The sequence below is a fragment of the Artemia sp. Qi Xiang Cuo genome, chromosome 13 (genome assembly GCF_049724085.1).
Source record: "Artemia sp. Qi Xiang Cuo chromosome 13, ASM4972408v1, whole genome shotgun sequence".
Lineage (NCBI taxonomy): Eukaryota > Metazoa > Arthropoda > Branchiopoda > Anostraca > Artemiidae > Artemia > Artemia sp. Qi Xiang Cuo.
This window is the reverse complement of record NC_142806.1, coordinates 24,501,115-24,518,338: the sequence shown is the minus strand read 5'-3', so window position 1 is coordinate 24,518,338 and position 17,224 is coordinate 24,501,115. Positions and strand designations below refer to the sequence as shown.

The 17,224-nt window shown below is 35.2% G+C and overlaps 1 protein-coding gene and 1 pseudogene across 1 annotated transcript in view; both read right to left on the bottom strand.

Moving 5' to 3' along the window:
- Positions 1 to 9,551, bottom strand: part of LOC148945106 (hsp70-binding protein 1-like) — a 28,477-nt gene extending 18,926 nt beyond the window's left edge. Inside the window, exons 1-3 of the mRNA XM_089099261.1 lie at positions 9,296 to 9,551; positions 7,988 to 8,209; positions 3,474 to 3,629 (exon numbers count right to left, since the gene is read on the bottom strand). Of these exons, the coding sequence (XP_088955387.1) occupies positions 3,474 to 3,629; positions 7,988 to 8,045 (214 nt within the window). The 5' untranslated portion in view covers positions 8,046 to 8,209; positions 9,296 to 9,551. The remainder of the gene's footprint in view (positions 1 to 3,473; positions 3,630 to 7,987; positions 8,210 to 9,295) is intronic.
- Positions 9,465 to 17,224, bottom strand: part of LOC148945105 (uncharacterized) — a 36,720-nt pseudogene continuing 28,960 nt past the window's right edge.

Sequence of the window (17,224 nt, the reverse complement as noted above, 5' to 3'; positions counted from 1 at the left end):
AGCCTGCAGAGCTTGCCCATAGTAGGTGCTACAAGGCTCTCATACTAGACCCTTTTGAGGGTTCCCCTGATCTTTGTTGATTGATCAGTTAAAGGCAATCAATTATTTGTATCTTACTATAAAAGCAGTGTTGACTCTGGAGAATTCTTTTCTATTACACTGACTAGCAAACTAGAACTAGGAACCGAAACTGAATTGTCACTGTTTAATATAAGATTTACTAAGCATTTACAACAATTCGGAAAAGAAAAAAGCACAAACGTTAAGTGTAAAAAACACGTTGCTGTACTTACTACAGAAAAGAAATATGACAGTAGATCTTTTCTTATTGATCCAGTTTTGAATTATATTTCAGCACCATAGCAAAAAAAAAAAAAAAAAAAAAAAAAAAAAAAAAAAAAAAAAGAGCCAATAATCGAGCTTCCTCATTAACGGGTCTTGGGACTCAAAGTCACCTTTTTTTGCCAGATAAATATTTTCGGCAACTGATACAAAAAACTAAAACAAAGCTATATAGTGAAAGTTGCTGGAATCTTAATATTAGATTTCGTAAACCCTCGCAATTCGTAAATAATAAATTTCATAACCCATGAGTTCCGTAGATCCCCTTCAATTTGGCTTTTTAAAGAAAAAAACAAACGAGCTTTTTCAAGTGAAAGTAAGGTGCAACATTAAAACTTAAAACGAACATAAATTATTACGTATATGAGGGGGGTCGCTCCTCCTCAACCCTTCATTACGTAAGGTAAATGTTTTCAGTACTTTTAACAAAAGCTTCTTATCATTCTAATGAAACAAGAATGGTTCTCCAATATCCATTTCCACGAAATCTTAACAGGTTACAAAATTTTACTTGAAGATCAAGGTTTTCAGAAGAAGCAACCCCCCCCCCCCCTCATGTACGTAATAATTTCTGTTTGTTTTACGTTTTAATGTTGCTTCTTACTTTCTGTTGAAAAAATTTGTTTTTTTAAATTTAATTTCTGATCGTTTTTCAGATAATGCCAGGAAATCTGGCTACACCTCCACTAAAAAATCCCTCGTTTCCACGGATTTATTCTCTAGACAATTCAATCCTAGTGAAAATTTACCCCGGACAATTACTCTTAGCATATCCACGCGTAAAAATGAGTCGGCAATGAGAAAGCAAAACATGAGACAAATTTCGTAAAGAAATTTTGCCATATTCCCCTAGCGTAAAAATTTTTCATGAAAATTTCACCCCCTAGAAACTTCTCTGCCCATGGAAAATTATCCCTGCGGAAAATGCCGTCAGCAGAAAAATCTCTCCCCCCCCCAAACAAAATTTATGTATACTTCCCAATAACAAATACTATACGTAAACAATAAGCAAATTTTGTACCTTAAAGCGCTTTCCCAGGGGCTGTGGGGGTCATGATATCTCCAAAGGCATAGATATTGGCCTTACAACTATGCTGAACAAAATGACTATCTCAAAATTTTGATCAGACGATTTTGAGAAAAAAAGGGCATGGGAGGAGGTCTAATTGGCTTCCATTTTTTTAGTCAATTAAATATGGCTAAATTAAATATGTAATTTTTTAGTCAATTACATTAGGGTTCTCTGATATGATACATCTGACGGTGTGAATTTCGGTTCTAGGCGAATACCCCCACCCCCCCCGCCAAAAAAATACCCCCTGTTGAAAATAAGACTTTCCAAATTTGAGAATTTTATTTGAGTTTTATTTTTTTAATTTCCGTAGGGGGATGGAATTTTGGTACTTGTGTATTATGTGCCACTCACTCAAGTTTACGCTGTGTAAAATTCGAGAACACACCGTTTTTTTTGTTAGTTTTTTCGTTACTTTAGAAATAAATTTGCGCTATAGAGTTGCACATTAGGGGGAGGGGGGATAAGCATAGCGGGTCTGCATGCAAAATGTGTTTAGTACAATTATTCTGCATATAGGATAGATAGATAAATAAGTGTATTTTAAAGCCAAATATACGGCCATGAACACAGTAAAATAACATAAATGAATATAGTTAAGGGGGGGGGGTGTTTAACCCCCCCAAAAATGCCCTCCTCCACGACAAACACCCCTCTCCCTCCTTCGGAAAGTACCCCCGCGGAAAATACCCTCCGCCTGTGGAAAATAAGGTTTCTATATTTGAAACTTTTATTTGAGTTTTTTTTATAGTTTGTTGAAAAGTGTTAAGGAACGGGAAAAAGAGGAATTTGCACACCAGAAGTGTCTTAAAAAATTAGAAAAAAAACACAAATCCATTTGTGTTCAAAAGGCTTGCATATGATTTTCTGCAGTTTTTGGCAGTAGCGGGTGCCAAATTAAAAAAAAAATGAAGAAGAAAAACAATTTAGGCAAACAATCATCAATATTAAGCTAAAACATATGGCATCAAAGAATTTAAGAAGGTTTGGCTATCCTTCGAAAAGATAGTTGGCTTTGGGAACCAACACATTCTAAATTGTTTAAGTTTTTATGGAAAAAAGCGTTGTCATATTCTATGAATTTGCTTTTCTTATCTTCGAGGCGTAAAACTGCCACAAATCACCATTAACAAATAAATGAAACCCAAAACTAACAGAAATTACAATAGATGGCCTAGTCAAACTCGAAACGAGCAAAAAGTAAAAAGAGTACACCCAGGTCTTCTTCAGACCAATTTGCACTTTACTTAAAAAAAAAACGTGTATTGTCAGTTTGATATACATATTGTGATATCTTTTCATTCTGGTCCTAATACTTCTCTATTTGTTGAAGTCAAAAAAGTGAAAACATTTAAAATGTATTTTGTTTTCAGTAAAGTGCAAATTACTTTCTGGTCTTGAGGAGGTGTGGGGTTGTTAGTCCTACTCATACTAATTGTTGCTATTTTGAGTTTGAATAGGTTATTTATTGTTATTTCTGTTCGTTTTGGGTTCTATCTATCTAATAGAACCCAAATTTTCCATGGGGTATTTTCCGGGGGGGGGGGTAAACGCCGGCCACCGTGGTTTTCATTAAGATTCTATGACTTTTAGAGGGCGTTTCCCCCCTTTTCTCAAAAATCAGGCAAATTTTCGCAGGCTCGTAACTTTTGATGATAATGACTGAAATTAATAAAACTTAAATATTCAAAATTGGCATGAAAAGCCCATTCTTTTGATATATCTATTGATATCAAAATTTCGTTTTTTAGAATTTCGGTTACTATTGAGGCGGGTTGCTCCATACTTACAGTTTGTTACCAAGAACTGTTTGATTTAACATGTCTACACTGAGCATGCTTGAACTTGGTACGAAATTTTTTAAGCTGGTATGGGACACTAGTAATACAAATATGGTAGACATTGCAGAATACCAACATTTGGCACAACGCCATTGTTTTTTGTTACTTTTTTATCTATTAAAAATAGTTATTTTCTCAAACTTTATAAAAGATTTTTATTTTTTCTTTGCAAATTCCAATCTCGAGTAATATCTTAAACAGACAGTCTTTGAACTTACCTCTGAACTCCAGGTTGTCCGTGCAAAGAGCCGTTAAGAGAAACGCAGCTTTTGTTTTCAATTTTTCAGAATTACTTTGCAAAGTTCGCAGAAAAACAGAAAAACCGTCATGTTTGGCTAATTCTTCCTGAGCCTCTTGACAACCTCTTGCAATAGCTAAAATAATATGAAGTTGAAATAGAGATAACTTAGACTAGAAAAGTGTCTTTTTGGAAACATACTCTTTCCTAATGTGGAGTACAGGTATTCATATAACCATACCAAACCCATACGAAAATCTAGCTATACCAAAGACCAATCAAATATTTCACATTTTATGAAGAGAGGAAAACGATTCTGGTAGAAATAGTTTCTGTCTCGTGGATTTGAATAAGAAAATAATAATATCTTGAAGGATAATATACATTCATTTTAGCATATAATAGGAAAAATGCACTGAACTACAGGTACTTAAACACCTTTTGTCAAATCGTACCTGGTCTTCCCTCTTATCTATAAACAGGCCAGTAAATGGACGAAAAAAAGTGGCTTGACTCATGAAAAATTCAAAAGGAAATGGAATGCGTGCTGCCCAATATAAAAGAGACGCTCCAAATCCGAAAAGTTTCCCACTCTATCGAAGTCAGTTGGTAGGCGGGAAAGAGGACGCAAAATTGTTGAATTCAGTCATTTTATATTCAAACTGTGTATTGTGATGACAAAACATAAAAAAATGATTTATTTGTATGCATGGGGATGAAAACCACCACCCCTTCCCAAGCGTGGGCATCCAGGGTTGCCAAGACAACAGAGATCCTGTCACTTTGACAGAATTTTAACGCATAGTAGACAAGTCCTCCATCGCAATGGACGAACTGGTATCATGTACCATGGTTTTCGGAACAAGACCAAATCCACTGGAAATAAACTACTCTTATTTCTCAGTCCCAGGCTGCATCTCTGTGCATTTCCATCATAGAGCATACCACCCACAATTGCCACTAATTTCACATTTCCAAATTATTTTCTTTAACCTTTATCTTGCTCAGCTACGGTAACTCAACCCCAACCACAAAAAAAAACAAAAAAAAAACGATATTCCCTCTTTCATTCATTTTTTTTTATTTGTCTTACTTTCTCTTTGGCTGTCAAATTTTGCAGGCGTAGGAATTTTTCAGGGGGGTTATTGTCTACGGGAAGGGGTAAATGGGATTTTTTTTTGGGGGGGGGGGAATCAGCCTTGAACCAAAGACAATATTTAGCAAAGGTTTTTGTAGTAATATTATGTTTGCCAATGCAGTACTAGGAGCGACACATCGTCATAAGCGTATGAGCTTGGTGAATGACTAGCCATAAAGACATTTCACACAGAGAGCAAGTTTGTCAAGCTTTCTCAGGTGTTCCTAGAACATGCCTCTACCAAGACTCAATTAAATAGGCTGATGAAGTAGCAACGATAATTGTTATGAAACTTGATGAAAATTTGATTTTGAATCAACCATAGACAAATCGAGATATGGTAAATTCGTAAAAAAAGGTTGCCCATTCTTCAGTATTAGTTAAATCCAAATCATTGCCGCCACTCGGGATTCTTGCAAGTTCCATTCCTTAAAATTTTTTCAGAAAGTTTAATTGCTACAAGAACTGGATATTGAAATCGGACCTACAAGGTTTGGTTGAAAACTAGAACATGATAAGTCCCATCGTATGCATGGGGAATTCCCAAAAGCACGAATTACCTTCCCAGTGATCTTAAGTGAAACTACAGACCAGGGTGTTCGTATTTTCGATGTTCTCGTAAGAAAAACAACCTGAAATGTACATCGGCATCTGGCGAGTGAAAAAGGCACGAGCTGGACAAACTCTCAGAGAGTAACAAGAAAGAAGATTTTAATATTAGGTCTATGTAAGGTTTTCTTAATTTTCAATATTAAAGTTGACTTACCTTTTTTTATGACTAGAGATTATTCAGAATAACTTCTTAACTATAACTTAAGCGTGATTTTGGTAAAATCTGAAAATGCGCTCCCAAATGTGCAAACGTCGGGAAGGAAGTGGCATCTGTCAACAAAATTCAAATTAATCACAACTACAGTGCCAATTATGAATCCCGTCCGTAATTTCTCGAGTTGAAAAATTCTCAGCTTTCAAGCATAAAATTTATTATTAACTAATCAGAGCTAAGAGTTAAGTTATAACTTTTTGAAATTAGAAAAAAAAGCAACCTTGGAACAGCCGTTTTCCCATCTGTAAGATGAACCTTGCAAAAGATATAAATACATGATATTAGAAGCCAAATCAACATAAGAATTACCATATAAGAGGTAGATCACTGATGATACCTCCACTGCTATAATTTTGGATCAGAAAACGCATTCCTCTTGTATCAAAAAAGGCTTTTTATTCTCTGGGGAAAAAATAATATTATCCCAAGTGTTTTTTGTAGCGTCATTCTAAAAAAAGTGGCTGGAAGAGTTATTTCCGGAAACTTCTAAAAGAGACAGATTCTTTGCATGCATCTGTGGCTAAAAGTCTTAACTTTTTGGGGTTTTCCTTTAAAAATTGCGGAATTCATTCTATAGTACTTCTAAGAAAGGAGGCTCCTTTGCATGAATTTATGACTTAGAATAATTTTTCGATTAGTGGTAGACAGCCCCATTTTTTATGCATTTTTTAAAAGATGAACCTGACAAATTAGAAGATGAATTAAAGAGCAAATTAGAAGATGAACATGGCAAAAGAAAAAGATACACAGTATTAGAAGATGAATCGTTGGGAGCAAATTAGTGTCGATACATACTTTTCAAACGAATTTCATGCTACTTCAATTTTCCGCTTCTGTAGTACAAATGTGACGTTATAATCAAGAAAAATCACATGTCATTCATAAATCTTGGCATTTTTCAAACAGTTCATGGTAACGAACTGTAAGTAAGGAGCGACCCGGCTCAATAGTAACCGAAACTCTAAAAAACGGAATTTTGATACCAATAGACATATGAAAAGAATTATATTTTTATGCTGATTTAAATAAGTTTTATTAAGTTTAATGTTACCCATCATAGGTTACGAGCTTGAAAAAAATTGCCTGATTTCCGGAAAAAGCAGGAAACAGTCCCTAAAATTCATATAATCTTAATCAAAATTACACCATCAGATTCAGAGTATCAGAGAACCTTACTGAAGAGGGTTCAAGCCCTTATCTTCAAAAATGTGGAATTTTGTATTTTTGCCAGAAGAAAGATAACGGATGCGTGTTTATTTGTTTATTTTCCCCAGGTGTGATCGTATTGACCCAGTAGGCCTAGAGCATCAGAAGATTTTGATCAGACGATTGTCTGATCAAAATTCAGAGATAGCCATTTTGTTCAGCATGGTTGAAAGGCCTAATAACTATGCCTTTGGAGATAACATGACCCCCCACAGCCCCTGGGGAAAGCTCTTTAAGCTATAAAAGTTGCCATTGTTTACGTATAGTATTTGTTACTGGAAAGTATGCCTACATTTTTCGAGTGGGGAGGGGAGGAAGAATTTTCGACTGGGGGGATTTTGCACGGGGAGAATTTTCCATGGAGAGGGAAGTTCCCAGGGGTGAAATTTTCAGGGGAAATTTTATACTGGGGGAATTTGCAAGAATTCCTATACGAAATTTCTTTACATGTCTTGCTTTCTCTTTTCTGATTAAATTTTATGCGTGGAGGTGTTAAGGTTGATTGTCCGGGGTAAATTTTCACATGGATTGAATTGTCCAGAGGATATTTCAGTAGGAAGGGGGATTTCTTCGTGGAAGTGGAGCCAGATTTCCTGGCGTTATCTTAAAAACGATCAAAAATTAAATAAAAAACAAGTTTTTTCAAGTGAAAGTAAGGAGCAACATTAAAACTTAAAACAAATAAAGATTTTCACGCACATATAGAGGGGGGTTTCCCCCTCCTGAACGCCTCGCTCTTTACGCTAAAGTTTAAATATTGTCCCAATTATTTAAAAACGACTCTGGAAACACAAGGGTCCTTTAATTAGAACAATAAGTAACTGTTTTAGAAGTGCCAAACAACTTTAGCGTAAAGAGTTAGGTGTTGAGGAAGGGACAACCCCCCTCATATAAGTAATAATTTCTGTTCGTTTTTAAGTTTTAATGTTGCTCCTTACTTTCAGTTGAAAAGACTTGTTTTTCTATTTAATTATTGATAAGGGCGATGTATATATTGAAAGTGATACTATGACGTGCTTTGAGCACAAGAAAGTACTGCAAATGGCCCATTAGTACCAAGGATAACATCCATACTGAAGTTATCTACAACAGAAAATGAAAAAATTAAAATACTGCTACAATGACTTTCCCACAATTCCCCGAAGTTCAAAGTGATGTCTTGAGGAGGTTTGGAAAAGAGAGAGAGAGAGAGAGAGAGAGAGAGAGAGAGAGAGAGAGAGAGAGAGAGAGAGAGAGAGAGAGAGAGAGAGAGAAAGAAAGAGTTTAGCTGATTATTCAGACATTTCTTAGTCAAGGAAGTAGTGAATAAAACTATTATACTAACAGCTAATAGCAGAAAAGCATCTGAAGCGCACAGTGTCGTCGGAGTCTTCTTCAATCATTTTCAATAGTGTTGGAACTAAGTTTGTTTTGACAACCTGCTTTTGGCAATAGAGATTGTTTTGTGTCAAAGTAGAAAAGAGGTGCCCAGTTCTCCATCGTATACCAGGATGAGGTGAATCAAGGCACTTAGGAATCACCGTTAGACCACCAATTTTCTGGAAATCTACAAAACCAGATAAGAATTTTCAGTGTATAAATAAGAAAAGTGTAACTGTATAGAAAATTCACTTAAACCCAGTTAATCATGCTACAACCTTTTTCTTTTTTTTGTCAGGAAATGATTCTAGACTAGGTTTTTAGTTTTTATACAAGTATAGCTTCAAGGCCTCCGAATGTTGACGCTCGAGTATTTTGTTTTCGAGTATTATCTTGAAATTTCCAGTTAAATTTAAAAGACATTGATTCTTCTATTGCTCTACAACTTGAAATAGTAAAACATTTATAAAATTTGTTAATTTTCTACACAATGTATCGAATCTTTACCAAACATTTTCATAATTTCATACTATTGTGTTGAGTACTTTATTTTCACATCAAAGTCCAAGTACTAACTGCCAGAAGACACTCGAATTCTCTGTAGTTAAACACATTCTCGAGTACTCAAAGAATCTAAATCATACTCGACAAGCACGCAAAAAAAATATCTCCTCCCCCCCCCCCTATTGAAGATAAAAGAAACTCCTCCCCCCACCCTTACGAACAATATTTAAATTCCCTCTAAAATATACAGCTTATAAACCATTAAAAACTATATATATTTTTTTCAAAGTTTTACATATTAAATTGCTTTAAGACATAAAAAAGCATACACATGTGCAGACTCATTCAATTGATGAAGGATAGTTTATTGGCTGGTCTAATTTCACGTTTTAAAAACACGAATTTAGTTTTCTCTTTTAATAGTATCTTGATTACAATTCATTGACGAAAAAGATGCCTGAGCTTAATTTGACAAACGCACGGATCCAAATACTTTTTTTTATTTAATAGATTTGGAAGATAAAACGTTTGTAGTGAAAACACTACGTTGACGTAATATCAGAAATAAAACGCGTCACTCGCACATACCATGTCACCCAATAGCAAAAAATGACATGACCGAATATTCGACTAGTTTCTGTTTTAAATCCGAATTGGAAATGTGTTTCCCTGGTCAGCAAATTTGTGTTAAAAATAAATAAAAGCTTACCATTGATGCATTTGCAATGTGCGGTAGATACGTTTTAGAAAGAGTAGAATATGTGCTTACCATTTGCCAAATCAATGGATTGAACAATATCCGTAATAGAGTCTAAAGCATTTTCATACTCCTCAGGAGGTTCATTTGAGTCCAGGCATTTTTCTGAATTTAATAGCTGTAAAGATTTTTTTAGTTCTTGTATAAGATCTACGCTTAAATTCCTCAGAGCATCCTCTAGTCATATAAGTCTTTCAGGATTCATTGGCACTGCCTCTTGACCTTCTGCATCTTCTCTAGCTGTTCCACGGAGGGCAAAATTCAAAAGACCTTGCATGTCACGATATGGTGGACGTTCTTGGTTATCCATAGTTCAGTGTGATCTAAATTCAGATAAAAATTGTTGAATTGTTGATAAAAGTCCACATAATTAAAGAAAAACTACTAACCATCTTTTTACCTGCAACTTAATTCTCAGAATTTTCAATTAGAACATAAGATTTAAAGCGAAAGAAAAACAAAGTGACCCATGCACAAAATCAATCCTTGGGTCAATAAAGATACCATAAGGTCTAAGCCAAAGGTACTCGAAAACATAAGATGCTCAAAAAGGTCTGGTATTTATACTTGATGGTTGTCTATTTATAGGATATGACCCATGCTATATAAACAAGTGAGCAAGGGCACCAGGATGCAAGGTGATACCATTCTCACTGTGAACTTTGTGTGCACCGATATCAGAAATGCCATACATAGGAATGTGCTCTTTTTAAAGTCTTGCTTATAAAGCTTGAAGCCATATCTTAGCAAAAGTTTTCTTTCTCTTTTGCCGAAAAAAATATTTATATTTCTAATACTAAAGTATATTAATATGCTCCCTTTTCAACCACAATATCCCCTATGCATCATAGAAAATAATGAATTATTGTAAATGACTGAACTGAAGTGCGTGGGCTTCCCACTAGGATAGAGGAAAAATAAGCTCTTCAGATTGTATTCATACTTTGATAGTTAGAATAAATAACTTTGTCAAATGAAAATTATTCATCATCACAAAACTTTTAGATATAGAAAAAGGCAGATAGCATAATTGTAAGGCTTGCAATGCATAATACATTCCGTTCTTTAAACTTAGGGGGATGGTGTTATAGCTCACAAGCAGTAGGAACCGAATTTTTTAATAGCTTATTTTTCACAATAATTTAATTTTTCAAAACAAAATTGTGTTTGGAGCCAAGTCTTGGCTCTTACAAGTCCTGTTAAACCACACGAAGTTAGAAGACTATAAAACTTCACAAGACGTTCAAATCAATGCAACTCGTTAGGGAAACTTATTAACTAATGAATCTTTTGCTCTGCAATTGCTACCAACTATTTACAGACTCATTCATTGGGAGATTCTTCCAGGAATTATTCTAAAAACAGTTAACCAAAAATATGACACAAGAAGAAGCATTCAGCTACTGCAGCAAGTGTCATTTGAAAAATACCAATTTGAGCTTTAATATTAATTAAGCCTTGGACCCCCCCCCCCTCCCGTTTCCTTTCCCAATAAACGATTGATATATTCTTCTAAAATCTAATAATAGTAGTTAATGCTCTTGCTGTATGCTATAATTAAGTACGACTATTAAAAAAATCCCTGAGCATTTAACTTAAATCCTATAGCCATGCACCCCCCTCCTCTCCAAAAAAACGGTCAAAAACCAATCAACATTCCAAGTAAAGAAGGCACTCCTTTACCTGCTCTTGGTATCCACGCCATTCTTCCTGAAGAAGTTGGAGATAGCCTGTGCATCGAAAAAAAAAAAAGACAAGTAAGGAAATAACAGAACATTGGCTGAAATGCTGAAAGTTTCCCTTAAAGCCTTATGTTTAGCAATATATGGGCTTTTAAGGTTGTTCCATCCCCTGTGAAAGTGTTTTAAGAAAGTGATGTATTACAGTGGAATAACTAGAGAGGAATCAGTCAGCTATGTCTTTCAGGAAAACTGGCAGCCTGCTTTATTCAACACCCCATCCAGTCACTTATTGACCAACATTTATTTAACCTCCCAGGTTATGCCATGAGAGGGAAATGAAGTGACAGAAGTTGCATTCGATAATCATAGACTTCACGAAGGCTCTGGACTCTGTTCATTTCAACACACACTGAATAACCTTTGTAGACTAGAATATCCCTTAAAAAAACAGGACAGCTAACCGTAGATGTAATGATTGGTAGAATGTTGTATGCAGGTGAGCAACGGTCAGTCAAGGTACTTCAGAATCAAAAAGAGATTCACACTTGTATAGGCCATGCTCATCAGACTTAGACATATTGGACATTTTCAGAATTTCTCCGACAGCCAAAGAATTCGCCAACATTTTTAGCAAACTACATAAATTTTTCATTTTACATTACTAGCCTTGAATGGTAACTAGTCTGGAGCATGCAACAAAAACATACCCAGTGAATATTCTGCTGATGCTTTAAGACGAAAGGGTTTTGATGTATGGGTATTGAACTTATTAGTAGTTTCTTTATTCCAAACAATTAATGAATGAAAAAAAAATATGTTTTCAGAAATAGCAATACAACTTTTCAAGAAGAAAGAAATTACAAGGAAAAGTCTGAAATTGCTTTTTTGCTTTAAGAGTGATTGATATCACTAATATGCAACCCCCTTCCCATCAACAACAAAGGCAACAATTGCTTTTTGAATTTTGCTTTTTTAAATTTACATTAAAAATACTTCAAATAGACTCCCCTATAAGGCAAATGGCCAGGAAAAAACAGGTGAGAAATAAAACAATAACAGAGATTGACACCACCGCGTCAATCCTGCGCCATATCTAACATTGGTTAAAATATGACGCCACCGCGGATTGCTAAACGCCAGAGAGAAAGTCCAAAAAATAATGTAGATAAATGCGTGTTATGTAACCCAGACTTTGATGAAGATTCTACTGCGCTAAATTGTGACGATTATTACAAATGGATGCGTTGCAGTTAGTGTTGTAAATGGTAAAATTGGTCAAGGCAAAATTTGGTATTTTACCGGCATCTTACATATTTTACTGGCATATTTTACGACGCCTTGCAATTTTCAGAGCACAAAAGCGTGAAAAGGCTGACAGAAAAAGGATTGAATATGATTTTGTTTTGTGTATAGCTATTCTCGAGTTTAAAAGGCCGTCTGTCTAACTTAGATCTCTTGTTATCAGAACGATACAGTGTATTATACTACAGATGATTATAATTTTATTGGTCAAGGCAAAATTTGGTATTTTTCGTATTTTACCGGTAACTTACATATTTTACTGACATATTTTACGACGCCTTGCAATTTTCAGAGCACAAAAGCGTGAAAAGGCTGACAGAAAATGGATTGAATATGATTTTGTTTTGTGTATAGCTATTCTCCAGTTTAAAAGGCCGTCTGTCTGACTTAGATCTCTTGTTATCATAACGATAAAGTGTATTATATTACAGGTGATTATAATTTTAAAATGGTGAAATATCGGTATTAGCTGAAATAAAATTACATTAGTTCTATGAATTCTTAAAGACAGAAAGGGCTACAAGCAGGATTGACATATGAAAAAATGGGGGTAAAATCATCCAGCGTAAAAAAAAAGAAGCGAAAATGATACAGGCAGATTTTTGTCACAGAATTCCGCCCAGCCGTCTTCAGTGCTAAGAAAAGAAGGAAACATAACCTTTTAAATTAGCTCTAACTGAGCAGAAGAAAGACTGAATCACACAAACTGAAAAACCCAGTCAGAATAAATGAAAGACTATTCAACAATTAGACTGGGCAAGAATTCTCTGCTAAATGATTGACTTAGCTTGTCTACTGACTTAATTTTCATTAAAAATGTGGTGAGATGATCTTAATTTAAACTGAAGAAAAATGTTATTTGAAACCTTTAAGTTATTGTAAATTGGGTTTATAGGAATCTCTCCAGTATCTATGTTTAAAGCAAGGTTTTTTTATACTTCAATTGCCTTCCTAAAGTAATGTGGGAAGCTCTTTGCTTAAAATATTAAAGTTACCTCATCAACTACATGATCTGGATTTTCAACAATGTGGAGAGCCAAAGCCGAATCATTATTCTCATTTTTATTTTAAATTTCATATCTCAGAAAAAACTTGTATTCATGCCGTCTTTTCCCCGGAAGCCAGCGCCCCCCCCCCTTGGAATATTCCTTCTTCATCGTCGAAAATTCTCCCCCCTATTTCTCTCTTGGATAATTCCGGATTTTCATTAGAAGGGAAATTGTAATTTCTACTCTCCTGTTTAAGTCAGGGGCATTCGTATTGCATAAAGACCCATAAGGTTTCAATGTATTAATATTTGTTCATTTATTTCTTCCCAGAGGCACTTCGTGTGGAAGGGGTGGTCAAATAAGCTATGGAGGGGGCTCAGTCAATTGGAAATCGAAAGTTCCAGTGCCCTTTTCTAAGGTTTAGAAAAAATTTCTAAGATTTTTTTCAACCAATTGCTACCGAATGAGTTGTTACTGACTAGTGTCTAAAAGAAATTCTTATTCTAGTTTAACAGTCCTTGTGTTTCAGCAATTGTTTTGAAAGAATCTTCAGACAAATACAGAATTAGCTCTAAGGGAGAGATGATGGGAGAATGGAGGTAGAAACTGACATATAACCCTCAGGATCGTAGCCAGGATTTTCGTTTGCAGGGGGGGAGGCTTTGGAACAGGCACGGTCAACTGAATCAGAATGTAAGGCTGAAGGAGAGGAGCTAGAATTTCAAGCAAATCCTGTTGAAGAGTCTTAATGACAGTGAAAGTGACTGAATGTTCCTCTATTTTGATCCAGTGCTTAGTTAATCAAAGTCATCAAAGTATTCCAAACCTCTTTTTTACTTGTATTCGGTACTTTTATAGATAAATGGAAAACAACTAGATGACCAGAAAAAAAATGACTAATAGGATTTTACTCGCAAATAATGGTAAATTTGGTTTATTTATTTTTTATTTACAAATGGATGTCCGAAATCAGGCACTGTCCAATTGCTGAGGTATTACCCTAGACACAAGATTACCAAAGGGATAAACTAAAGTTATTTATATTGTTGAAACTCTCTATAAAGGGGCATAACCGTTTGTTAAGCCATGGAAAATCAGAATCATTAAAAAATTTCACTAAAAGCTGTAAGTGATGCTTAAAAAGAAATGCTCAACTGGTCTTGTAGCTACAGGGCAACTGTAAAACACCAATTTTACCCTGTATTTCTTAGGGTGTACCTTATTTTACATTATTTTACCAATTTTACTTACCAAGTTTTTATTCTTCCGTAATTTTACAGCACTAGTTGCAGTTGCCTAAGCATAAGCAATAATGAGTTTATTCTCCTAAATAAGATGGAAGATAAAAGTGGCTTCAAGTGGACTTGTCTTCAGTGCAAGGTATCTGCACCTGTACTTCCAGCTCCTGTCCAGCCTGCAGCCACTATTAAGGACATTACAAAGGTGATTTCCCAAACTATGTCCAGCTTGCAAACAAGCCTGGCAAATTGTCCTCAGTGTGCAATCTGAAAGCGCGCTTAGAGCAGAGCTTAGTGCTATAAGAGACAAAGTTAACAGTGTAGAGGAAGCCCTATAATCTAAGTGCAGCGCTGCTGAAACTAAGCAAAAAGTACAGGAAGAGGGGAGGGCTTTGAGTGTGAATCTCCAGCAGTCACTCGAGACAGATGTGTGTCAACTTATTCGTGCCGAAAAAGATCGCGAAACACGAAAGAACAACATTGTTGCTTATGGTATTGAAATAGCAAACGATGATGCCAGTGCTCTCCGAAATTTCCTTTCAAGCTAGTACGGGATTGCATGCGGTCCTATTAGTAAAAATTACAAACAGGAAAAGCCTATGGCTTTTTCTTAATTGGAATAGTAAGAGACGACCTGGCTACAGACTATGATTATGACATCATTGATCAATCTTTAACATGAAATGTTCTTTACTGTAATGGTTTGTTCTTTTCTAGGTTTTAGCCATCTCTACAGCCATGATACTGATAGAAATTATATAATCCCTATCTATGTTTCAGTTAACATGGGCTAGGTGTCGTTCTTTATTGTAATTCCTTTAAAATGAGCCATTGAACAACTATCTACGATGTTCCAGTGCCAAGCTATCTCTGGATACAAAGAAAAAATAATATCCCGTTTAGGCAGAATGTTGTAGTAGCTGCCACTTTTCTTGATTTTCAAGCCAATATATTTTCCTTGCTGTTCAAGCCAAGGGACAGAATGTTTACTATACAGGGGTTTCGGACAAGGCGGTTCTAATGGTGTACTTTTTGTTTTGATCTGACTCCTTTTTTAAGGAACTATGGGTTTTTATATTTCTTAACATTGAACGTGATCGTCTCTTACTAGGTTGCTAGCTACCGCTGCAACCCGGATCTTGCAATAATTCAACTATTGTGGACTACAGTTCGGTTCTTCAGTGTAATGTAATAAAATCTAATGTATACAGTAATTTGTTATTCCAATGATCGTCTTTTAATGTAAATCATGATGACGTCTTCAGAAACAACAACATAATGTCGTGTTTTTCTATTCACGTCATAGGTCTAATATAAACCTATGACGACATTCATTATTTATCTAGTAGGGTTTCAGACAAGGTAGTTCTAATGATGTACTTTTGCTTTGATCTGACTCTATGTTTAGGAGTTTTGGATTTTTATATTTTTTAGCATTGGACTGATCGTCTCTTACTAGGTTGCTAGCTACTGCTGCAACCCAAATTATGAGAGGCAGCCTGGCCGAGTTGTCCAAGGCACTGGTGTTAGCCACCAGTCTCTTCGGAGGCGTGGGTTCAAATCTTACCGCTGGTATACGATTATGTTTGAAAGACTGCTGTGTGAAAAGACATCAAAAATACAGTTTTTGGTGGAAAAATTTATTCTCTTTTAAAAATAATTTATTTTAGTTACTATGGATTTTTAACCCAATTAATTTCCTTTAAAATGAGCAATTGAACAACTCTCTACGATGTTCCAGTGCAAAGCTATCTGTGGAAAAGAAAGAAAATAAAAAAAAATAAAAAAATATCCCGTTTAGGCAGAATGTTGTAGTAGCTGCCACTTTTCTTGATTTTCAAGCCAATATATTTCCCTTGCTGTTCAAGCCAAGGGACAGAAAGTTTCATATACAGGGGTTTCGGACAAGGCGGTTCTAATGGTGTACTTTTTGTTTTGATCTGACTCCTTTGTTAGGAACTATGGGTTTTTATATTTCTTAACATTGGACGTGATCGTCTCTTACTAGGTTGCTAGCTACCGCTGCAACCCGGATGCTAGCTACCGCTGCAATCCGGATAATATCTTTTAACGTATTATTACAAACAGGAAAAATCCTACGATTTTTTCTTCTTTGGAATAGTAAGAGACGAACCTCAAAGAATCAGGCAGCTAACTAAGTCCAATATAAGCAATTGTTTGTTCTTCTAATGATCATCTTTTAATTTGGCGTTTCTTACTAGGTTGCTAGCTACCACTTAAACCCAGATTATGTAATAGGTTACTAGCTACCGCTGCAACCTAGATATTCTTATTTCTGCTACTATGGGCTAAGGTTCATTCTTTCATGTAAAACTAGCAAAACATTTTTTAAGTCTGATGAAGATTTAACTAATGTGTCAAAAGTAAGGTTGCAAGACGACGATTTTGTTTTGTCCTTATTATAATTGGTATGGTGAAATAATAATATGCATATGGCTCTTAAATCATACGTCTTTATGGTCCCATATGGTCTAGTGGCTAGAATAGTTAATTTTCACTTAACAGGCCCGGGTTCGATTCCCGGTGTGGGAAAATTTTTAACTCTATAATCTTCGAACATTTGAACCTTTTATAATTTATAATGATGTATAATATAAAAACTGTAATCTTAACTATAGTGAAGTTGCCTATGCAAGTTAGTATAGGGAAGGGTTCGATCTTTATTATAATTTAAGATGAAATTATAGTTTTTTTTAGTTACTATGGGCT